At 40.5% G+C, this 24,907-nt stretch overlaps 2 protein-coding genes across 3 annotated transcripts in view; both read right to left on the bottom strand.

The window, feature by feature from the left end:
• The window catches only part of disc1 (DISC1 scaffold protein), a 44,295-nt gene extending 28,879 nt beyond the window's left edge, over positions 1-15,416 (bottom strand). For both annotated transcript variants that reach the window (XR_015102118.1, XM_086122564.1), the window contains exons 1-7: positions 14,325-15,416; positions 7,998-8,839; positions 7,049-7,118; positions 6,141-6,297; positions 4,536-4,620; positions 3,399-3,631; positions 1,277-1,331 (exon numbers count right to left, since the gene is read on the bottom strand). Coding sequence is in view for 1 of the 2 variants with exons in the window: in XM_086122564.1 (XP_085978690.1) it covers positions 1,277-1,331; positions 3,399-3,631; positions 4,536-4,620; positions 6,141-6,297; positions 7,049-7,118; positions 7,998-8,839; positions 14,325-14,397 (1,515 nt within the window). In the remaining variant the exon portion in view is untranslated. The remainder of the gene's footprint in view (positions 1-1,276; positions 1,332-3,398; positions 3,632-4,535; positions 4,621-6,140; positions 6,298-7,048; positions 7,119-7,997; positions 8,840-14,324) is intronic.
• Positions 15,417-16,680: 1,264 nt separating this feature from the next.
• Positions 16,681-24,296, bottom strand: tsnax (translin-associated factor X). Its single transcript, XM_086122822.1, has 6 exons — positions 24,060-24,296; positions 23,559-23,648; positions 23,347-23,461; positions 22,718-22,848; positions 18,268-18,377; positions 16,681-17,181 (listed from the first exon to the last, which is right to left on the bottom strand). The coding sequence occupies exons 1-6, from the start codon at positions 24,073-24,075 to the stop codon at positions 16,804-16,806; spliced, it is 840 nt and encodes a 279-aa protein (XP_085978948.1). The 5' UTR covers positions 24,076-24,296; the 3' UTR covers positions 16,681-16,803.
• Between the last annotated feature and the right edge of the window lie 611 nt (positions 24,297-24,907).

The following is a 24,907-nucleotide window of genomic DNA, read 5'->3' as shown; positions in this document are numbered from 1 at the left end:
TCTTTCTTGAACCTGATACCTTTTTGTGCTTGACTTTGAAAATGTTGTCAAATTTGGTTGGTTTTCCTGAGGAAAAGCATCTCAAAGGGGGTTTCTTCACACAGAAATATAAAAATCCATCAAGCTTTTATAACTCTATTTAAAGCTTCATACAAATTGGAAGCTGTTTCCAACATACAAGGCATTTATGTAATCGGTGATTTAACTTCGAGAGAGACAAATTTGAAAGCGAAAAACATGTTTGATGAACAGATTTTTTTTAATCACTCTAACAGCTGGTGTACAAAAAAATGAAAGCTAATTTGAAACAAAACAGTCGCCTCTGCAATTTCCACATGAAGCATATAGAGATCAGTCAGTGAGAAATGCAAACCTACGAGGGGCATGCAAGGTCACTCTCAACCTGAAAGTGCGACTGCGTCAGACTCGCCTGATAGCCCTTAAGCAAGACTCGACTTGGTATTCATGGCGGGATGTAGACAAGGTACCACTTAACAACAATAAATAGGTTAACAATGGAGCTATACACTCAGTCAGTCATAAAAGAAGAGCTCTGCATGACTTTTTTCTCTCTACCGCCGCACTTTAGTGAAATCACGGATCTGCAGTCCTCACTTCTCGTAAATAACTAACCATTAAAGGGAGAGATGCTACTCCTGCTAAATGTCAGCTCACTATTTTGGAAAGATATAGGTCTGTTTTTCCAGTGAGTTAAATCAGCACAATATACAGTCCATGAAAATAATACATTTCCAGGATCAACCCTTCAAAATTGTACCCTTCATTGGGACTTGACTAATCACCCCCAGGACGTTACAATTTAGAACCACACTAATAATGCCAGATTCGTTAGTGTTGGGGTCCAATCAGTGACAAACTATTTTTAGAACCGACCCATGGACTAGTTTAGTACAGTATATGCTGTTTTACTTAAGAGTGACTATAAACTTTGAACACTCTTGACTTCTCTTTGTTTTGTTTTGTTTTTTTGTCACAGAAAAGATGACACACAGATACACTGCATTTTTAACAGGATACTTTCAAAACAACATTTTCTGCTGATTCTGACCCTTCCACTAAAGCCATGGAGAGTTCACTGCCTCATCAAATAGAAATAACTGCATGAATACAAACCCCGACATTTAGCATGCGGATTTATCAAGCTGAAGCTGATGCAGAGCACATCCTTTCAATTTCAACATGCCACTCATTGAAATTCATACACATTCACTCACCCCCAACCCCCTGCCACCCCCCCCCCCAAAAAAAGCCTTACTTTGGCAGTAGCTTCCTTGATGGATAGATTCAATGCCTGCTCCTGTTCCTGAAGTCTACAAAAGGGAATAAAAATGTTACCTCACAATCAAACGGGTAAGTTCATGTTTTGTTATCTCCATCCACAAATGATTTCATCTAACATCTTCACATTTGAAGGTTAAATAAAATGTTGGCATTCAAGACAGTTAGTGACTTTTCAAACTTTTTTAAGGCTGCAATAAAAGTTTTCGTGCATTTATTTTACCCACTTGTGATCACTCTCGAGACTGAAGAAGAATTTTACACAGACCAAAGTTTGTGGGCATTGACACAAACTTATCAAGCATGCGTGATACATTTTAGTGACTCATTCTTTTGATTTTTATGGTGACAAACATGGGCTTTGTTGACTGGCCTATTACTGCTGATAAGTGTGTGAATCATTGAATGATATTTCAATCAATGATGAGTGTTAACAAACAGTAAGGTCGCATTTTTTAATTGTGAAAGAAATTAGACTATTTAGTAGCCGATAAAACGCAGCATAAAATTTCTAATCAGAGACAGTGTATTGCTAAGAATTAGTGAACCTTTAAACAAAAAAAATGTGTTCAACGGTTGTGAAATGTGTCTAAACCGCCAGTCTTCTTTTCGTAGGAGCAGGGTGAATATCTTTCACCAAACGAGAAAAAAAACATCTCGATGGGCATGACCTGCCCCCCCCCCCATAAATGCAAAACGCCAACACAATCATCTTGCTGACCTGAATCATAGCACACCGAGATTTGCAGCTGAATGCCCAATCTTGGGTGGAAATTTCAATCAGTTTTGAGAATAAACGCATTCTGGCTGAGGTGAGAGTATGTCAGATATTAAATTATGCCAGTGATGGTGGATCACGCCACCAGGAAGGTGATAAATACAATTTACATGTCTTTCTAACAAGTGTTGAGACAGAGAGGCATCCTCAGAGTGCCGGCTTGTGAGCTATTACCATTAGAGATGCAAAGTAATCATTTGCATCTGATGAAAAACATTAACATTCGGAGCAGTGTCGAGCAGGTGTGAGAGAGGAGGAGTTGTAGGGGATGTAAAGGGTTGTGTCACTATACGTTCACTCGACGAGTCCCATTTTTAACTCATTCAGTACCAGCCAATTCTGGACCAAGTCTGAAAAGACGTTTGAAAACGTCTTTGGGAGTGAATGAGTTAAAAGGGTGCATCTTCATTTTGGTGCCGGAGCAAGTCTAGTCTAGCGTGTTTGGGACCATGATGTGCCTCGCTGGGTCTTCCAGTGAACAGAGCTACCCCGCCCAAAACGCACCTGATAATTTGGTAACAGAAAGTAGACTGCAATAGTCAAGTCAAGTCAACAGTATTTATAGAGCACTTTCAAACAGCCATCGCTGCATACAAAGTGCTGTACATGGAGCAATATAACATGCACAATAAACAGTAAGACAAATCGGTAATAAAGACGGTAGAAAGCACCAATCAGTAAAACCAAGAACAAATCTAAGTCATGCTGAGTCGAATGCCAAAGAATACAAGTGAGTTTTGAGGAGAGTTTTGAAGATGGGCAGCGAGGAGGCTTGCCGAATGTTCAGCAATCGGCATAAATACAGACGCATCTCCATTTGTGTGCCAGAGCAGGTCTGGTCTAGCGTGTTTGGGACCGTGATGCGCCTCACTGGATTTTCCAGTGCTGCCACATTTTATGAACTAAATACAGTGCATGTTGTGAATTTGTGGTGAATGTAGCTGTTGAAATCTATATGTGCAACACAACTCCTGTTTTCCTCTTTACGAGTCACTTGTTTGTGGCAACATGCTCTTTTCTGGTGAACAACCTCAATCCAAAAACAGTTTTATGAATATTAGATGAATGTAGCAGGAAGGCAAAGATTAAAGCTATAGACAAACATGTAACCAACTCAACATGGGCTTTTGGTAATGAAAAAAATACAGTACAATATACTTCCCACTGAGCTGTCACTACAACTGACAGTTCTCTAGCACCTTCATTAGGTAGCTGAAAGTACTGCAGGAATTGTTGCCACTGTGAAAGGAAACAAACTGAGCTTCTCACATTTGACTGAAGCGACATTACTGTACTTTAGCGCTGATACATTTAATCTAACCTGAGCATGGAGGGAGGAAGAGAGACAGACATCTGGATGCGGTTCTCAGACATCACGAGATCGTGAAGTGTTCGGCTCATGTCTCTGAGCTGGGCCGAGCTGCAGCTCCTCAGCACGGATCCCTCCAGCTCCTCAGCCTCCATCTGCTGCTCCTCCTGCTGGATCTGTTGGTCTAGACATCGACTGCGATCCTTTAGTTCTGCCAGTCTCTGCTGCAGCTCCTCGATTTCCTCCTGTATTGCAATCGTGTACAGAACTTTACCAAAAGCACAGAAATATTTTGTTATGCACATTCTCCAAGATGGGATTAGGGTTTGAGGAGATGTCAATAAACTAAATGTGACCTTGCATTAAAAAGACTCACATTTAACATAACAATTTTGACCAAGCTATTGTTTGGCATTAAGGGTTTACTTTTCTGCCTGACAGGTCTGAAAATTTGAAACTCAACTCTGGCCTTCCTGTGTGAAGTTTGCATGTTGTCTCCATGCTTGTGTTGGTTCCCGCTCGGTACTCCGGCTTCCGTCCACAGTCCAAGAATATGCATGCTATGTTCATTGACGATTCTTACGTGTTCATATGCATGGATGTGAGATTGGCTGGCAACCAGTCCAGGGTGTACCCTGCCTTTCACCCAAATTCAGCTCAATAGGCAATGGCTCACCCTAAACCATGATGAAGAGAAGTGTTGTAAAATAAGAACGGGTGGCTATTACATATATAATACGCTTATTGAAAAGAAATTAGACTGCAATTGAATGTCAATCAATCCAGGTTTCCTCATGTTAGTGGGGATATATTGCAATTCATCTGTTACCAAGCAGTAGAGACATGGATGAATGGATGAAAAATAATAATAAATAAAAGATGGGAAAAAAATCCCATCCATTCGTCCATTTTCTGAACTGCGTGGGTCACAGCCGTGCTGGAGTTTATGGCAGCAGTCTTCGGGCAGCAGGCGGGGTACAGCCAGTGGCAGGGCACACATAGACAAACAGCACGCTCACAATCACACCTATGGATAATTTAGTGTTCAATGAACCTGCCATGCATGTGTTTGGAATGTGGGAGGAAAACCGGAAGAAAAACATCCCAAAATATATTGAAAGCCTGTGCTATTAGGAGAACTGAAATTACCTCTACTGTCCGTTTCTCTTGTATGAGACGATCTCGACGGCGCACTGAGTCTGACGGCTCTCCTCCATCGGATTCTGCTCCTGACCTGCTTGATGATACAAAACACAGTCACCTCTGCAAGCTTGATGGAAACGGAGTGCTTGATGTTTGAGTCGGTTCCAAAGGCCGTCTGTTTCTTTTCAAGTATTTTTCTCAATCTCCGAGTCACTCAGGGGTCATCTGAAAACAGGATGACCTTTATGAAAAGCTTTGACATGTTCAGCATTGGTGTGACGGGTAGTCATTTGAAACCAGCATCTCTGATGGATAAGATAAATAGGTAACTATTGTGTTTGAGCTTTAGGCTGCATTTCAGGATGTAAGCAGCAGAGCACCTCTTCCTGTCACAAGAATGATGTTGCACAACTCTGTCAGTGCCTGGTTTTTATAACATCCTCTTGAACAGGATGAAAAAAAACTGTGCATTTTTTGGACTATTTAATTCAAAACCACTGAGTGTGATTCACTGTGATAAACAACACTGAAAATGTAACCCTGCAAGTGTGCATGAAAGAATAACAAGGTTATAAAAGCAGATCATTACTGTGTTTATAAGAATACAGCCAAGTTTGTGCTTAAAGCATTTTTTTTTTTTTTTTTTTGCTGGGTAGGTATCACAATGTTCCTCTCTTTATTAGACCTTAGTGTTCCCAGGGAGACACAGTAAATGATAAAGATGATTTTTTTCATCTGTTCTGGGAACTCTGCATGGATATATTCAGGAATACGGTTAATGGAAATTTAGGTCAGCATGGGGCCCTAGTGGTTAGCTTGCATCCTTTCCCCATGCTTACCTGAGTTTTATTCCCCAAAAATATGCCGGCTATGTTAATTAAAGGCTTTTATCCATAGGTGTGAGTCTGGTTTGAAATATTGTTTGTCCTGTTATTGGCTGGCGACCATTCCAGGTGGTACTCAGTCTACAATCCAAAATCATCTGGGATACGCTATAGCTCACCCACAATCCAAATGAGGACAAGTGCTATTAAAAGGGATGAATGAAAAATCTGCAAAATTGTACAGTGGAGTTGGAAAAAAAAATCATATCTCTTGGCATAGTATCGGTTAAAACAACTTCGGTTAGTGGCTACAGCACACTTTCAAGGTGTGGCGATTCTCCCATCCAGGCTTCTGACACACCCTGCATGTGCGACTGTCAAAGAGGCATGTTAAGTCTAAGGATGGCCTGAATTACCTGATCTTGGAGTTTTCATGAGATGTGAATTCCATAGTAGAGTTACAACAGATTGAGATTTTATATTATAGTTCATTTTTATTTCGTTTTGACTTTTGTTTTTTTTTTAATTAAATTAGCTTTAATTAGTTTTTAGAGCATATTTGTTCATTTTAATCCGTTTTTATTTTTGCTAAAATGTTTTGTCTAAAAATTTGTTTTATTGATTTTGGGATTAGTTATAGCTTTTTTTTGCAGTTAAAATGTCACTTATTGTGTGATAAAGCAAATCCCAATTCTCGACTTCTCAAACTATTTGACCTTGCTCCTTCTGTACGGACATTCAGCAATACCAAAATAAATATTTTTAAAATGAACCCGAGTTGACTGACCTGTGCTGACCGTTGTCTTTCCTGTAGAGGGCGCTTTGTACCACCTTTCTGAGTCTCTGGAGGAACAGAGCCACACTCGGCTGTCTTGATGGTAAACCCAGCTTCAAAGCTTCTCGCTCCTTGCGCAGCTCCTCCAGCTTTTTCCCAAATCGCTCAGCTGAAAAGACACACACAGGCCCAAACTTGAGCTTCAACAGTGCAGTCATGCCAGAAGGTAGATGAGGACACTACATGCAAGTGTTCTTTTGCAGAGTTTTGCTGGTATAACAAGACTGCTGCCAACCCAGCTAAATTCATGACTTGGTTATTTGCACACTGTCACATTGGGCTATCAATATAACTGATTATTTCACATCTATAAACAAACACCAATACGTCCAATCTCTGCAGCACTTAAACAATGCACAGTGACCTGTAAACAAACATACATTTTAAAATACATTACAGGTACTGTGCACAAGCCTTTGGTCAGCAATAGCTTTGTTGTTTCAATGACCTTTTTCCCAGCAGTCAGTCAAGAGATTAACGGAAATTGTTCATAGAAATGTGCAAAAATGTATCCTACTTAAGAGGGGACCGATCAAGAAACTATTCAACTTTAAATCTTGAAATAATTTCATCGAGTAAGAAACTTACTTCCGTATCTTTAATACGCACATATAAACGTTTGGATCCAGTGTGTACACAATGTTCAGACTGAATATTATTTATCCCTTTTGTCAGGAACATGGTGATTTTTTTCCCCCAATGTTCAGACCTCCTTTCATTAAATCTCATCAGAAGACACAATTACAGCAGAAAGAACAAATTGTGCACACAATTATGAATATAAATATAAACAAGATATTATTTCTGTCCTCCTACAGCCTGCCTTATAGGCTTGCCTAAGTATTGCCTGAAACGTTCACCTGCATCGTAGTCATCATCCACGATGGCTTTTTGCTGCAATCTCTGGAGCTTTAACATCATGGACTCAATCTGGAGAAGAAACACAAAATCAAGACGGAGAAAATGACCAAGCGGTCCAGCGGACAATGCCTTTTAATCAGTCAGCGAAGGGTCAAAAAATGGTAAAAGGACAATGACCAGCAGATCACAGTGACATAATGAGGATGAAATCAATCATATTAGAGATTCTCTCTTAAGAAATGTAAACTTTTCATTGTGGACTATGAAAAGGATGGTATGGTTTAGTGTGCAAGTTCCCTTTACTTAATGTCCAGTTGGAATTTGGAGCGATCGTGTCAAGATAATAGTAACAATAATAGCTATCATGTAATAGTTACAATGTTTATTTTAGAGTATCTCATTAACATGGTAAAGTTGCTAAGGTTGTATTACTGTAAATTCAATCCATATTTTGAGGAAATTAGCTGATTATGCTTGTATTTGTTGGTTTGTTTCCTGTATGTGAATTGGAACTATCAACAGCAGTTCGCTCATCGAAGTTTACCTTAGCATGAGACAATAGAGTGACGATGACTTACTCCGAGTCGATTGCTACCTCCAGCTAAGACTAATTCGCCCCTTCCCAAACAAAGGTTTACCAATGCCACTGCCTTCAAAGTAATTTGACAGGAAGTTGACAAATGAAGCCAAATAACTTTTGTGACTACATTTAAATTTAGGAATGTTTGCTATGAATAGTCAATTCCTTCCATTATCCAAACCGCTAATCCTCACGAGTAATATTATCTTACCTTAGTACTTTTATTGTTACAATATTGTCGGGTAATATTTTGCGAGACTTTTTTGGTATTAAAAGATGCATCCTGATAGTAGGCAGTGCCTTGAGGATGGCATAAACAGGGCTGAGTGTCAATCCTACTATTGACGACAAACTTGATCTTCAATCACCTTATTGTGCGCCCGGTTGTTATCGAGACAGTCTTGCAGCACGTGGTCGTACTTCTTCACCAAATTGTCCCAGCCTTGGTCAGAAGCAGGTGTGGTGCTCTCGTATCCCGATGTGACCGACGATGCAGAGGCGGTGTCTGAGTCAATTGACAGTGAAGAGGTGATTTCTGAATCCAGACACTGGAAGTCGACATCGGGCAGGTCAGACGACACCTCCCTGTTGCCCCACACACGTTCCCCCCAAAAACGGCCGCCGAATGCGGGTGTCTCCCTTTCTTTGTGGCTGCTCAGGACAGAGGTGGATGTGACCTTGGTGGAAGGTTTTGAGTCAGGTTGATCAAGAAACAGCGATGCTGGTTTAATTTCAGAGGAGTGAGGTACTTCTGTGGCTTTAGGTTCCGGGCCATGCGCTGGTGTTGCAGAAGCAGTGAGAGACTGTTGAATGAAACTGAAGCTGGAATGGAAAGATTCTTCCGGGGTAGTTGAAGGCATAAGTATTGGACAGCGGTTTAACATAAGTTCATTCTTTGGTTGGCTGGATGTGCTACTGAGGGCACTGTCATTGGTGAAGGGAGGAGGAATGTCATGGGAATTTTTGTTAGGTTGTGCAATTTTTATTGGAGATATTCTGACAGCAGATGATAGACTTATCCCCTCAGTTTGACATCCACTTGTCCCATTCCTTATGCAGATTGCCCCATCCTCTGCTTCCCCCTCATCCTCCTCGTGCTCCGGATCGTCAGTAGTGCTTCGTGGTCTGGATTGCTCCCCTCTCATGTAACCAGGCCTCCGGTGGAGCCTCTTACGGCCGACGCTGTCAGCTGTCCCTGAGGCTCTGCCACCTGTCGATACACAGATTAACCATTAAGCTGGACAACACGGTCAAGAGGAAGATAAAGAGTGGCTCAGAGACAACATCGAGGACACGCTATGTCAGGAACATGTAGAGCTTAATTGTCAAGAATGCGAATCCACATTATTGTTCAAACTAAATTGGGCATTTTATGGTCAATGATGGGACCGTTAACTCCAGTAAGGATTCATATTTTAAACGAAAGACATAGCCAAATGTGTGGCAGTTCCCAGGGTTCTCTTCCAGCTGTTGGGAAATACCAAAAACATACAGTCATCTGCAGCTGAGTCACACCTACGCAGGAAGATGAGACATTTAAATATGTTTCTTTTAAAGCAATGCCGTAGAACACAGGTTCTCAAACTGTGTTACTCATCCGAGATTTCTGAATCAAGATACAATACTGTCCTCCTTTTTCACTTTCTGTATCAAGATACAATACTGTCTTCCTTTTTCACTTTCTGTATATATAACAGCCAAGTGCTCCAATACTTTCTCTCCTATCAGACTGAATAACTATCCATAAAATGTGAAAGTCTAACAGAGGTAAGATAATCTTGAGTTCATTGTTGAAAAAATATTGTGGTGTTTTGTTAAAACTATTGCTTCAACGATGCCCTAGCTTATATATTATGCAGACATTTTTAAAAATAAAGACCATGTTTCCCATTATATCCGTCAATTGTATTCATCATTGGTAGTACCATCATGACTACAGTTTTAGGCCGATTTTTGATGACGCATCTATATTTTCCTGGCTATGGGGTCAAAATGTGATCACATTGCCACACACAACGGAATTTAAAACAAATCACTGGTCTTAGTTGTTAATGACAAAAACCTGTTTGTGTATGGACCAGGGATGGCCAACCGGCAACCCGTAAACCGACTACACTGCGAGTGGCCCCATGATTCCTTACATACCAGTCACTCAGTGACTGACCCGACCCGAGCTATTCTGTACAAAATCAGGGGTCTATGGGAATCCTGGCCAGCTGGGGTTTTTTCTCCTTTCATCATGGGACCCTAATGGCATCTGGGCCTTGGTGGGATCTGGTCCTTGGTGCATCGCGCCGATTGCACGGTTGCTATTTACGCGACTGTTCAGCAGTTTTGTGCCATCCTTGAATTGTAATTTTTAAGGAGGAGAGCCCTTTGCTCTGGAAAAAAGTATTATATAATACAGTTTGTAGTTATTTTGTTTCTTGCTTCACTGCATTTGTTGTTGGGTTAGGATAGTGTGTCTTTTATACATCAAAAGTGAAATATATTAAGTGCATAACTGTATATTTCGTCCAGATTTAAAATTGTGTTTTTATGTGAAATGTGGGGTCCAATGCCCCCCCGCCCCAGTAGCATTGATGAAAAACTGTGGCCCCCCTCCAGCATTTAAGTAGCCCGTCCTTGGTATGGAAAAAAGTCCAAAACATCAAAGAAATGATCAGAATGGAAAAAATTGTCAAATGGGTAAGCATGGCCTTCATGTGAAAGAGGAGCGTGATGAATAGTGGCTTGTCCTGACACCTGCTCCACATGATTATCCATGTCATGTGTAGGATCCAGCCACTGACTCAATCTTAAATGACAAGAATCAACGAGCTCTTTGTGTGCAGCTGCACTCCTCTCTTTTATTTCGGACTTCTCAACCCAGTGCCCACTCTCACACATTCCAAAGACATGGAGGACACACTGACACAGACTTTGGTGCGGGATACAGAGGGGGCATTCTGTCATTGCAAAACACTGCTTGAAAACTCAACTATAATGCATTTCTTGTCATGATTCGGTTTAGGGACCAACAGGTGGCACTGTATGGCTCCCCCGGCAGCTCCACACCTGTTGGTCATAGGTAATTAGGGCTTTAAAAGGACTCCCAGCCCAAACACTAAGTGTCGGGTCATTGTTGCTCTTGGCTACTGTCATGTTTGTTTGTTTGTTTGTTTGCTTGCGCTTGTTGCTACGGTCATGTTTGTTTGTTTGCTGTTCCTTTGCTGCTGTCATGTTTGTTCTAGTAGTGTTTTGGTTATTGATAGTTTTTGTTTAAGTCACGGTTTTTGTTTGTTACTTTGGACTTTGTTTTGGATTTAGTTCTCTTGTTTTAAATACAATTCGTCAAGTACACCCTGCTCCTCCCTCCTGCCTGCTTTTTGGGGTCCACCACCACCGCGCAACGTGACATTTCTAGAGCGCAATGTCAATTGAAAGTGATATGTGGCATTTCTATTTCTACACTTTAACTGGAACTATATGGCAAGTTACTACGAGCTTTATAGGACCACCACTGCACAACCCCGTGACCCTCACTCCCCATGACGTCAATGCCCTTGTGACTGTTGGGAGAATGGGCAACAGGAAGCAGCACTTAGGGGAGAGTTGGGATATTACACTGAAATCGGAGCGCAAGTAAAAGGTCTTGCTCCCATTGTCCTCTCTGTCCACCGGGACCTCAAACTCAAGCTCAGGTTACGGCGTCTTTGTAAACGTGGCCACTGCTCCAGAACCATTTGCGTAATTCCACACAATTCTCGAGTTATATTATATACTTTGCTGTTTGTAGAAAAAAAAAAAAAGAACCACAAAAGAGCCCGTGTATTAATAGGGGAAGGGCTTTTGATCTCCACAACACAGCCATACTTCGATTACACAAAGAAGGTTCTTTCCAGCAAAGGGAAGGAAATGCCTCAGGGCCTCTTGTGTGTTGTACGTCTTTGCTAAAGCCTTTTGGAGTTATGGTATTCACTTTTTCCTGCCAGGATTTGAGCTAAAACTGTCTGCCAGGAAGTGGAAAAGGAAGACACTCGCCACAAGTGACTTCCAGATGAGCAAAAGTCTCAGTGCAAGTGAATGTGACCAAAACAGTTGTTGATCACTGTGTTTTGGACAAATGGGGCCTGATTATTTACCTTTGGTGATAAAAGAGGCCCACTTTCCAGGCCTCAAGTTAAACACGGTGTCCCATTGGTTGTTTAAACTGCTTAATCCAAAGAGGGGAGGAATGCAGAGGATCTCGTTAAAAAAAAAAACAAAAAAAACACACACACACAGACGTTTAAGGAACAAGCCCAGCAAGACACACATCAGCAGATCAGAAAATCCACATGTCAGCAGGCTCCTGAGAAGCAGTGTGCCTCTGCAGATGTGCCACACCACACCACTTGTGACCCCCAAGCACCCTGCTTGTCCTTCTGTCTAACGATCATGGCGTGTGATGAGGCTTTCCTCCAAAATCAGCTCCTCACTTCCTGTGTGGTCACATGAGGATCACAATCTTGTCTGTTTTGGGGTAGTGGGCAGACAAAGCACACACACATGCACACACGAAACGTGTTTTCTATTTTTTTTTTCCTGTATTTCAGTTGAATATTTACATGCCATTCTCACAGATGTGATGTTGAAAGATTTAGTTTAACAAGAAAACAATCAAGCAAAATTAAGTGGTTCAATCACAATGTGCTATATTACTTAGTTTTACTTTTTTACTTTTAAGGTTCATTTAAGACTCTAAATTGTCCATGTGTATTAATGTGCCATGTGACTGACTGGTGACTAGTCCAGGGTGTTCCCCTCACCCCACACCTAAAGTCAGCTGGGATAGACTCCAATTCTCTGTGACTCGAACGGGGACAAGCGTTATAGAAAATGGATGGCAGCATGACACTTTAAGGGGCAGAATAAAAACGCTAATAACTTAAAGTATATATAAAAAAATAAAAATAAAACCCTGCCCTGTTATTAACAAGTAATAAAATGTGGAACTCTGCAAAATTGACGGCTAAGGTCAGCCTTTTGCTTGCAGGTCAAAAAGTAACTAAGTGTGGGAGGAAGTGTCTTTGACTTGTGACACTGGGATGCCTCACACTAAAGAAAACTGACACACAGTATTAAGAGATGGACAGTAGTCACCAATTTCTTTTCTTCAATATACAACCTACACTAAAGTTTATAGATGTTAATGATGGTCCAAGACTAAGAGTGTTCAAGTATGTTGTAAAAGTAAAGGATCAAGTCTATGATACTGTCCTAAAACACCGGTCAATACAGTTTGACGATAAGTTTCCATCAGCGATGCATATAAACTTTTCTAGATGATTTTTTTTTTTTGGGTGGTGACTCAGAATCTGTCCTCAATTTTTCTCTAGAACATTAAATTTTCATAATTTGTGAATGTTCATCATATTATAAGAACAATAACATCACATTTCATATTTTGTACTATTTATGAATGATGGGTTGGGTTCATTTTTCTGAAATGTCATAGCTATAAATTACAACGCATGGTAAATTCCATATTGCGCAACCTCCTATAGAACAAACTCAAAAACAAAACAAAAAATGAAAACATCTAAAAAGAAATTCTGATGTGCTAAAAAAAAACAACAAAAAGACACTTTTTAAATCAGCCCCAAAATATGTTTGGTTACACATTAAACCCTCTGATTACTATATGATGTTGAGTAGTGCAATATATTGTACTTTTTGTTTTTGCATGCGTAAGTTACTGTAGGAACCAGTGAAATGGCTTTGACAGTACACGTTACAACACATACAGTACATCCATTCATCCATTTCTATAGTCCTTATGGAGGTGCAGGTGACCTGCAGTCTATCCCAGCTGCCTTTGAGTGAGAGGCTGGGTACACACTCGACAACCATTCCCACTCACATTCACAACAGTAGACGATTTAAAGTCCTCAGTTAACTTCACCAACACGTTTTTGGATTGTGGCGTTAGGCCACAGTACCCGCAGGAAATCCAATTAAAAAAATTCCAATCCTGAAGCTCAGAACTGTGAGGCAGATGAGCTAACCCAGAGGTATTAAACTCATTTTTGTCATGGGCCACTGTAGTAATGTTATATTGTTATGCTGTTATGACCGTGAAACCAAATAAATGGACGTATAATTGCCTCATCATGTTACAAGTAAATTACATGAATTGATGGATGACTGTTTCAAAATCGGAAGTCAAAGAAAGTTGTTTGACAAGATTTGCTTTTGGTGGGCCACAAAAATTTGATGTGGCAGATCAGATCTGGCTCCCAGACCTTGAGATCAACACCTTTCTGATAACCCCGGTGCTTCCTTATATGGAATGTCCATCATAGAGCTAGCCTTATGGGTCATTAGGGTGGCAGGTAGCCAGAAGCCTTTCCCAGGCAAAAAGTGGGGTACTGTGGTATTCACCTGGATCGATTGCCAGTCAATCGCAGGCCACTTTTAAAAAGACAACCATTCACAATCAGGTTCACAGACTAACTATTGGAGTCTTCAATCGATCTAACATCACATGCATATTTTTAGAATGTTGGGGGAAGGAAGGAAACATGCAGAAGCAAACCATTTCAACAACGAACCTCAGAACTGTGGCTTATATCTACTAACCACAAGTCCACTGTGCCACTCCTTATTGTATGTTAGCCTTACAAATATCTGAGTTCTGTTATTTGACTTAAAACTAAAAATATATATTTTACCTTCCACAAGTCCTTGGCCGTGGTGATGCAGAGAGTTGCCGAGGCATTTCAGGCCCAACAATCCAGCAAACATGTCCCCGTTTAGAAGAAGCCGACGAAGTTGATGGTCCAAAAGTTATGTGACGTCCAGCAACTACGCGCTGACACGAAGCATGACTGAGCTCACTTCCGCTATGGAAAAATCAAGAGACGTCTTTGTTTTAAAAACTACCGACTGCACAGCGCAACTTTCTACCGCCAAACGTTGATGATCCTTGGTAAACATTTGCACAATCGCAGGGTTGAAGGGACTTTTTTCTGATGCAAACGAGTCGTTCAGTTGCGCGTGAGCAGCTGTCAATGCAAAGGGGAAAAAATGATGATATTCCAAGTAACAGCACTGAAATATCCGACCGGGCATAGAAAGATGAAGAATTTGACGAGTTTTGCTTGATTGGCGATCATGTGGATCATTTCTAAATCGATGGGCGAGCGGTCCGTTAGTCACTGCCCTGTGTCGTGTTGGAGCTCCGACGCGGTGAGGAATTTGACTCCAGTCTTCTTCAGACCGCCTCAATTCTGCAGCAAGCATCCTATGTTGGGAGACGCATTCCCGCATTTCACGCTCTTTCCACACGCACGCGCGCACATACACGCACAAGCAAGCAAACACACACACGCTCACGCACACATGATTTGAGGAAATCTGTTATAACAAAAGTACAGTATGTATCAAACTGGTATCCTGCGCATTAATCAGTACCCAAGAGGTAGTTCTCACTTTCAAAAAGGTTGGTGACCCCTGCTGTAGAGTGTATATAACGATTCCTAACTGTATAGTTCAGATTGACAGGGGGAAAAAATACAGCCTAAATGTTGCGAACAAGGAGACCGTGATATAAATGAACTACAGTTCGTTTTGCAGTCAAGAAATGGTGACGAACACAAGAAAGTAGACAATCAAATCTTTTTTTTGTCCCCTTTCCTTTCATTCCGACTGGCTGCAGACTGATGGACAAGTCAGCGATGAAAGGCTCGGGTTTTCAACCCAACAGGTGCTGCTTACACTCCCTGGCCACATTGTGAATAAGGAGAAGATGTGGGCCATGCCAAAAAAAAAAAAAACTGCACTCGCCTTGCATGTTATCAAATCACCTGCTTTGGAGATTAGAAACACTTAATGTCATTTGGCAAGCAAAGCAGCTAACTGGGTACTTAGAGGACACCTCATGACCTGAGAGGTTATGGAGTTTAAGTACTCCAAACAGAAGGCATCACAACATAACTAATCCCCACATCCAATTACACAAACCACGAGTCGCATACTGTAGATTGATGGATGGCGTGATAGACTTCCCAGTGAAAAAGAGGAACAATTTCTCAGAGAAAATAAACAATTTCATTCAATTTTATGATTAGACGCAGCTGTCTTTGAGTCTAAATGGTCTTTTAAATTCTGCCATGGTTTTATTGTTGTTGTTGTTTTTGGTGGAGCGGGGGCAATTAAAATAGAATTTGTTTCTGCAATTACATTATTTTCTTTCGGAAATTGAATTTCTTTTGTGCCTGGACATTTGCATTCAATGGCCCATAGGAGCACCTTGTAGTATCCCCCATATCCCAAATCAAATTTTGAAAGAAACACCAATGTTTTCAAACAAATTTGATTTGTACTTGTTAAATGAACATCATGCCGCGCTGGCATTGGATATTGCTGAGGGTGGCGGTGTGTACCTGAAGGCTTTTATTTATTTTCCCTAATGTTGGAGCAGCATTTGCACAGGTCATGAGGATAATAAATTAAATCACCTAAAATACAAAGTACTGATATTTACCAGCAGATGGCAGACTTTATCTTTTTTTTTAACCACGCTACCGCATACATACCCAACAAAAAAGGTGGAAAAAACGCATAATTGGATAAAGACCAAAACCATCTATCACAACACATGTACCTTAATTCATTCCCATTTCTTTTTAAGGTCTGCAAGTCCTCTGACAAATGCATAAAAGTGAAAACTCCAAACATATGCTACTTTGAGTCATAGAATATACAATAGTAACTGTTTGAACACAAGGCGTGCTTACGTGTTCCGTGGGTATTTAGATAAGAAAGAGAATGCAGGGGTGTCTTGACATATGTATGTGCATACGTGTACATCAGGTGGCTGCCAGAGAATGGGCCTGAACAAAGGTCACATGCTCCACCTCAGATTATCTGAGTGTGATAGGGAAAGGGGAGGGCTGAGAGCAAAATAAAATAAACACGCAAGTTATCAGAGAAACCTAAAGTCTTGCAAAGCATGTCACACTTGCTGCAGAACTTGCATCCATCGAAAACAGCTGCAGCAGTCAGATTTTTAGAGACAAAAACACATTACTTCAACAACATTTTATTGTAGTATGACAAAGTAAATCGTGTTGTTAAACATATGAGAGCCAATTATGAAGTGGTTCAAACTTTTACAAGGGTTAAATAAAAGGAAAGGTTGGAAAGAACCTAGACCACAGCTTCTTCTGGGTCCATGTGAGTGCTCCGGCTGGAGAAGACGTCAGCCAGCATATGTTTGGGGATCTCAGAACCACGAACTCGCAGGGTGTAGCAGGCGTCTTCCACTTTGCCCAGACTCTGACGGAGAGTGTGCAGCTTCTTGGACACCTCATAAGGGCCCGTGTTTCCGATGTAGGAGAAACCGTCATGGATCTGGCGCAGGAACTGACTCAGCTGGAAGGGTGTGTCGATGTCCCCATTACCCACGCTACTAATACACAGGCGCATCAGCTCTCCTGTCAGGTCGGCCACACCCAGCAGGTAGTCTGCAGGCATCACCTGGAAAGTTATAACGTGTGGTTCCGATGACGGCGTGTCGGCACAGCCCTGAGAGAGCACAAGGGAGTTAAGTGGCGTAACTAATAACTAATATAGAACAATTACACTGTTTGCACTCAATTGTGAAAAACCTCTTCCAAGAAATAATTGGTGGGTGTGACAAATGAAGCTAAAATAACGTAACACCTTCTACCTTGGCTTGTTTCTTTTTTTCTTTTCTCTCGGAGGTTTTTACTCTGCACAACTGAGGTTTGAGCAATTTCCAAAGATCTCAAATAAGACATGAATGAGAGAAACAGCACAATGCTGCGAGAAATGAAAATAGCCAAGTTAGTATTATTATGAGTAGTATACTTTGACACTTTGATGATCATTAAATGATCTGTACATTTGCAAAACTGCAATCAGTGAAATTTGGAAGAACACGTGGTTACCATTAAAGCTAGTACTAATTCGCACCGATCAAAGATGTCAATTTTCTACTATGGTTATGCATTTCAATGTCACATGAAAGCTGGCGTGACTTAAAGTAAGAGGCGGGATATACCCTGGACTAATCACCTGTCAATCAAGGAGGCAACCATTCACATTTACATGTATGGGTAGTGTAAAATTCGGGAAATGAAACCCTCCGTTTTTTAAGCAGAACCCACAAAATAAAGCGGGGAAGAGAAACATCTACCCCACACACTCACACAAACTGTACATACGCATACAAGAGATTTCAAAAACAGAACCAAAACTACTGCTTGTGCAATGACAAAATATGTACAACAAAAAATAAGGTTCACAATCTTCACTGGTTGATCGCCTTCCAACTTTCAGGCTGCATCATAGTCATTACGTCATGTTTATAGCATGATGAGGGTGCATGCCTCAGCAGATCTGAATATAAAATGGGTGCAGATCTGATACCACATGGAGTTAAAACTGAAAGAAAAAAGTCACAGTTTATAGTCTAAACGCCATGACGTTTTATAGTCTAAACGTCATGGCGTCATTTCGAGACTGCAATAAACTTGACCCGAATAATACCTACGCAACTAGAGAATGGTGCAAGGTCCTCAAACCTTTGTGCAGCAACAAGCCACTGTACTACCAAAACCAAGTCATTTAAACTTGTTATAAATATACCTCATCTCTTGTCATGAACACCAGCCTGGCATTGATCTCCTCCAAACTGATGAGGCTATGGTGACGGATGTAGTGCTGGAAAGAGGCGGCCTCCACATACTCCTGGATTCCTGAATGCATAAAATCAACAAAGAAAAGAATCACCCACACCAACCAAAGCTGCCCGACACTATACAAGTAAAGGATATTGAGCTTTTGGGTGAAATTTTAGGATGAATATCACATGCACATTCCCTTTTTATGGGTGAATTTAACCCTTTCATGCACCCTGTAACCTGATAAGATGATAGGCTGTCCACCGGAGTAACCGCGGTCTCTGAAAGGGTTAATTTAACTTCTTTTTTTTTAAAACTTTACTAATGTACGAGTCCAACTGTTGAGTCTTTCAGTACTTTTTGCACAAACTGCTGAAGGGAAGGGAGCTTAATGGCAACACTCAAACATGATGTTCTCAGAGTGAAGTGGCCACTGAGTTTAGTGTCAGTGTGTCATCACCAGATTGCAAAAGAAATACAAGGAAACTGGATGAGTCACAGAAAGGCATAGAAGTGGATGTCCTTGCAAATTACTGGAATTTTGCTATTCACAGTCAATTCAGAAAAAACTATTAAAGCGTTGAACAGCTGGACATGTTCAAAGCTCTAACAAAGGTCAAATGAAGTCCAACTATAAAAATTATAGAATACTGTACTGCATTTTAGATTAATCCTGACATTTCACCAGAAAGCCTAATATCCCTACGTTTTTGTGACAATGCAATGTTGCGGTGGATTTACACCAAAAAAAAAAAAAAAGAATACGGTAGTTTAAAAAAGGAGAGAAAAAACACAGAATGCATATCAAGCCAAGTGTGCATAAACACTACAGGCTATCTGCGGAGTATAGATCACAGATGCAGATAGTGATTCAAACCTGTTTCCTGTTACAGTCTTTTGATTTGAACAACAGTGGCCATTTTTTGTAGCACACTAAGATGACCCCTCATTTGTTTTCTGGCCCTGTGTAAACAATAATCAAATAATCACAGGACGGAAGACTTTGTGTCTGAAGTTTACTTTTGGAGCGGCAATTGAACTTCAAAAGGGCCTGCTATCTCACTCAGGGAGCGACGCGCAGCTGGGACGAGCATGTGCTTCGTCTCTACTTCGTCTCTATTTGTACTGCTTTCAGTGCATGGTGTCAAGCAAACTCACTGCAATTTGTTTTGTTTCATTTGTTTGGGATATTTTACAAATACCATGTGATGAAATGATTGCAAAACAAACAGCACAGAGCTAAAAGTTTTTTTTAAGTTGTATTTCACAGTGGTTATCTTTTCTACATACAGTGTGATAGTTCGGAATGTTTTATTGTGACTAGAGTGTGAGTGTGGAACAATTAAATTCACTTGACAAAAGTATATAGTGAAAATAATTGTTTTGAAATTAAACTTTAACGGTTCTATTGTAGACATTCTGTGCAACATTTGCCCTGTCTTGGAACATTGTATAAATCAAAAGAGCTCTTACTTACATTGTCCATATAAGATAAGTAAACATTTATTCTAGGCTCGACTATTAACATTTAGGCTTGTTCAAGTACAGCCATGAAAAAAAATGGTCATCCTGCACTGACCAAGCAGAGGGCTTAAGCCTGCACATCACATTCCCAGGGCTTGAGAGTTGAGCACACTAGACTACAGGGTAAAAGCACAGGCCCATAACCCACCGGCTAGTGCAGCTTTACTTGACATACTTGTCACACAGCACAAGCCGGCAGCGGTTACATTAACACTGCTGGGAGCTGTGAATCTGATTTGAATCTAGCATAATCTAATGTGTACAGGATATGAGAAGAAAGGGGTTAAGTATGCATTAATGCAGGTTGAGCTCATCTCTACCAGGAAACTGTTCATATTATTTTGTTGAATGACACAACAGCAGGTTCATGTTTTATAACAAAGAAAGTGAAACACAACAGCAGATGATTGGGGGTGTTTGCATTTTACACAATCTTAATCAGGGATGGGCAACTTAAATGATGGAAAGGGCCACATTTTTTACATTAGTGCTACTCGGAACCATGCACTTCCCTACCAGATGTATGACAAACATTTTAAATATGAGCAAAATATGTACAAACGTTCAAAGTATGTGCACTTCATAGATTTCAGTTTTCAAAAAACAGTCCTCAATGCATGTATAAAAGAGCCACAATTCAACACCAACGGGTTTGAAGCAAACAACTTAACAACCACCAACTGTGTTTTCTTTCCACCAATGTAAAGGGCTCGCTTGCACAAAACTTACCATGAAAGCTAAACAGCAAACCTACATTGAGAGCAGGACCTCCAACCATCATCTGGACCACTTCATCCTCACAAGGGTCACAGACGCCCCCCCCCCCCCCCCACACACACACACAAGATATTGTCCGGGCACACACACACACACACACACATACCCATGGATGTATAATAATAATAATAATTTTTCGCTGCCCTCTTAGGTTAATCTATTAATCTGCAAAATTCTGAACAGTGTTCCTTGTGTTTACTGAGAAATGGAAAAAATAATACAAAACATTTAAGGGGTGTACTAATTTATGCTGAGCGCTACGCTATGCTACAGTAGTGTATTTTTGACGAGCAGAGTGGTTCACGCTGGAAATTCACCATCACTTGCTCATGTAGATATAAAGCGTTGATCTTTTATCAGCAGGAATTAGGTTCAGATTTTGCCCTCAATATCGTTAATGGCCTCTCTATAAATAATACGGAGCCATTACATATGCCCGGAAACACCTTTTCCAGATTAGCAGCAAAGCCGCTACGACTGAGCACTAACAAAGATGATGAAAATGGGGGGAGTCTAATTGGCGGGAACTGCCACTGGTCACGTCGCAGAGGATGCAGCATCGATTCAAGAGTGACTGCAATCTAAAAATGACTCCCCACCCCCTCACGATAGATAACAGCTCACCATCACATGGGTTTGTCTCAAAACTCTGCAGACATTTTGGCTACACTAACAAGAACGGATAGTGATGCGAGAAGTGCAAAAACAACGTTATCAGTGGGTGTTCCTGTTAATGCAGGCCTGTACCAAGCTCAAGCTTTAACACAAACAGTTATTTCACCATCAATTTAAAGCACAGGAGGACACACTGTGATGTGCAACAAGCTTGTTTAGATAGCCATTGTCAGTTTATCCAGTTATCTAATGTTTTACGATTCAGAAAATAATCATTAGAGTATGTGTGCACCGATGGATATAAAGCAGAATAGTATGACAATGTCTGCCTCTTGGCTGAAAAGGTCATAGGCTTGATTCTGGGCTCTGGCCTTTCTGTGTGGAGTTTGCATGTCCTCCCCGTGCCTATGTGGGTTGTCTCCGGGTACTCTGGTTTCCTCCCACATTCTAAAAACATGCATGGCATGTCCCTAGGTGTGAGCGTGAATGATTGTTCGTCTATGTGTGCCCTGAGATTGGCTGGCAACCAGTTCAGGGTGTACCCCGCCAACTGCCCAAAGACAGCTGGGATAGGCTCCAGCACACCCGCGACCCTCGTGAGGATAGTCGTTTCGGATAATGGATGGATGGATGGATGGATAGATGGATGGTATCGCAGTCTGAAAATTGACAGGTACTACATAATGATATACCGGTGCATGACTTTAAATAAAGATGAAAGAAGACACAAAGAAGAAATCTAGCATTAATGTTAAATGAATACTGTAGCACTGTGTGCTTAGCTGTAAATAAAGTGAATGTAAAAGGAATACAAGACTGACTGTTAAGAATTTGACACCGACCAGACACAAATGTCCGGTCCAAGCCTAATTTGTGACCCTCGGCCATTGAATTATTTTGGTTGAATGTGTGTCTTATTTAACTGTCACATTTATGTTTGATTTATGTTTCAGTATATTAATTTATTTATTAGTTTGTTCATTTATTTGACTTTAGGTTGTGTGTATAATTGTGAGATCCCAGTCAATTCCTCTACACAAGTTGCAATGTTCACCCACGCATTGCTTGTAAAAATCATACTTTATGATTCATCAACTGACTCATCCAATGAACTGATTTGCTGGTGATGGGCCAAAATCTCCAATTTTGTAAATGTCATGCACTATTGGTTTATTAATATATAAACAATTTTAGACCATCACAAAGTACAACGGCAATAATGAACACAGTTAAACATGAATACCTCTCTGAGGGTGTCAATGTAAACAAACCAATTATGTAGGATATCATTACTGTACAATGTGAAAGTGTGCATAATGTTGTGGCTAGACAACGTGTAATCTAATTTTGCAAATAACATCAGATAGTTCATGAAATATGTCATACATATCTTTTTCAAATCACTCAGACATGGAATACATTTGAAAATTTAAATAAATAGATGAGAAATTAAATTTAAACATTTTTCTTTTTATTTCTTTTCAGGGCCAAAAACTTACCTGCAGTGAATGCTCTGTGAAACTGATAGATGTCCTCGCCGCGAAGCTCCTCCGCAATCTGACCAATTTTCTCCCTCACACCACTGAGTTTCCCATCGGCCTCATTCAAAATAGCCTCTGCATCTGGAACACTTCCCAAAAAAGAAACCCAGAGCACATTTCAGAACAGATATTCTGCATTTCAATTTGGAAGTAAACATTGGACCCTATGCATGACTATGTTGCTTCTTCTCTCCTTGCACAACCAAGTCAGAAGGAAAAAGGGAAAGGGACTCCGAGGTGTGATTCATGAACTTCAACTCTTACCCACCTAAATGTTTCTGTTTGATAGAGAGGAACTCCTCTGTGTGATTCATGAAGTTCAAATCTTACCGAGCTAAATGTTTCTGTTTGATAGAAATATGCATACATTATGTGACAGATTTCTTCAAATAAAATATTGAGAGGTTAAACACTGGTTAAGGAAGAACAAGTCCCTGTTTGGTACAGATCACTGCTTTTGTAAATAACAATGTAATTGTGCATTTTCCATATTTTAATCAATTTCTGAATTAATGAATCTTAACAGCATAATTACAATTTAAATCACGTTGAAAATGTAACAAATATTCATCGTTGATACTGCATACCTTGTCACTCTGTGTAAAAGAAAAATTGTCCTCTTGCTCTCAATGGTGACGTCTCGACTAAGCTTAACGAGACGCTCGTATTTGTCGTGCTTGGTGTCAAGCTCCATCTGGAAGACTTTAAAAGAAATGTGTGTAAATAAGAAGTTCTTTGCAAATGCTGTATCCATCCAGGTGAGAAGTGGCATTGACACAAAGAGGATGATGCGGTGTACCTTTAAAGGCTGCAATGACAGGTGAAGACAGATCCGGACTTGCCTCATAATGTTGAGCTGCGTTGCCATTTTTCTGTGTATGGCCTTCACCTATAAATGATGCAGAAAATAAATATTATGTTTTCTGCATTGCCAATTTCTTGTCTAAGCGACTCTCACACAAATTTCTGTGGCTGCAGTCATCTATGTTCCGTTCAGTTTGCTATTATAACGCCCCGCTTTGGTCTACTCTAGGAAATGCTAAGAACCTGACGCGATGCGTTGTCCTGCAGATTACATTTGAACATTTGTTGCAACTGTTGTCGTCGTTAGTTCACACTATAAAATAATAACGCCCCAGAAATACCAAGACAGGAGTGAAAGAAATATTCCGTTCACTGAGCTTAATGGAAAATAAGCAAATGCATCCAGCATGTAAACAATGGAACCTAGAAGCTATTACATGTGCATCTGACGCTTTCAGACCAAAATGTAATGATTAGTCGCGAAATCTGGACTTACCTCCTCGTTTATTCATACTTTCAGAGATAACCGAAAGCACAACTTAAGCCGAATTGTGATTTTTTGACGACTGCTTGAAGTATGGCCCAAAACATACGCGAAGCACCACAGTTTACAGCTTAACTTGATGAGGCTTACAGAATCCTTTGTCAGGCGAAGTGATTTCTATTTGTAATTAAAAGGCAGAATTACTTGTGCATTTAAACGAAGAAGAAATAATGGGGGGGGGGGGGGTAAATATGTAGTAATTAATTAATAGTCGTTTTTAACATTTCTTTTCAGGCACTCAGTCTGTCTTGTTATTGTGGGGCTTTACAGATGTTGTTTTCGTAACAGGAAATGAAAGAAGTGATGCATGTTGGGATATGTATTATTTTAGAAAAGTAGGCAGGAGGGCATTCGTCCAAAGTGGCGAGTGCAGCTCACTCAGGTCAAAAGTCACCCACCTAAGCAGGTCGAACAATTTCATTGACATTAATTTATTAGTTGTCTGTGTGCTCCCTTCACTCGGCCAGTGTCAATGTTTTATGGGTAGCCAGTGGTGTGGTGAGAATTCAAACAGCGGGTATTAATAATAAAATGGGCTGTGCTGTACTTATGTTTTGTTTTTGTTTTTGAAGGGCCATTTCCAGGATCAAAATCCAAAAGAAAAGAGAAAGAGAGAGCCAAGAGAACTATCAGGTCACGATATGATTTTTCCCGTGGCATTTTACGTCGTAATATGTTGTCGAATAAATTGGACCCCAAAGACAGTATGTAATGTTTAATTTTTTTTAAAACACATCTCTTTCAGCGATCGACTCTATTCTTTATTGTTGTATGTTTCATTCACTTTCTTGATCAGATTA

This window comes from Hippocampus guttulatus, chromosome 10, assembly GCF_054856545.1.
Source record: "Hippocampus guttulatus isolate MCC_2025c chromosome 10, RoL_Hgut_1.0, whole genome shotgun sequence".
In the NCBI taxonomy this organism is placed as follows: Eukaryota; Metazoa; Chordata; class Actinopteri; order Syngnathiformes; family Syngnathidae; genus Hippocampus; species Hippocampus guttulatus.
The sequence above is the reverse complement of the archived record's forward strand: the minus strand, read 5'-3'. Positions and strand labels throughout refer to the sequence as shown.

What these genes read in the sequence shown, in the direction of transcription:
- tsnax (XM_086122822.1), bottom strand. An exon ending in CTTTTACACAGAGTGACAAG is followed by an intron (nt 22,849 to 23,346) that starts GTATGCAGTATC and finishes TTTTTTGGGAAG; the next exon opens with TGTTCCAGATGCAGAGGCTA. An exon ending in TGTTCATGACAAGAGATGAG is followed by an intron (nt 17,182 to 18,267) that starts GTATATTTATAA and finishes GTGCTCTCTCAG; the next exon opens with GGCTGTGCCGACACGCCGTC.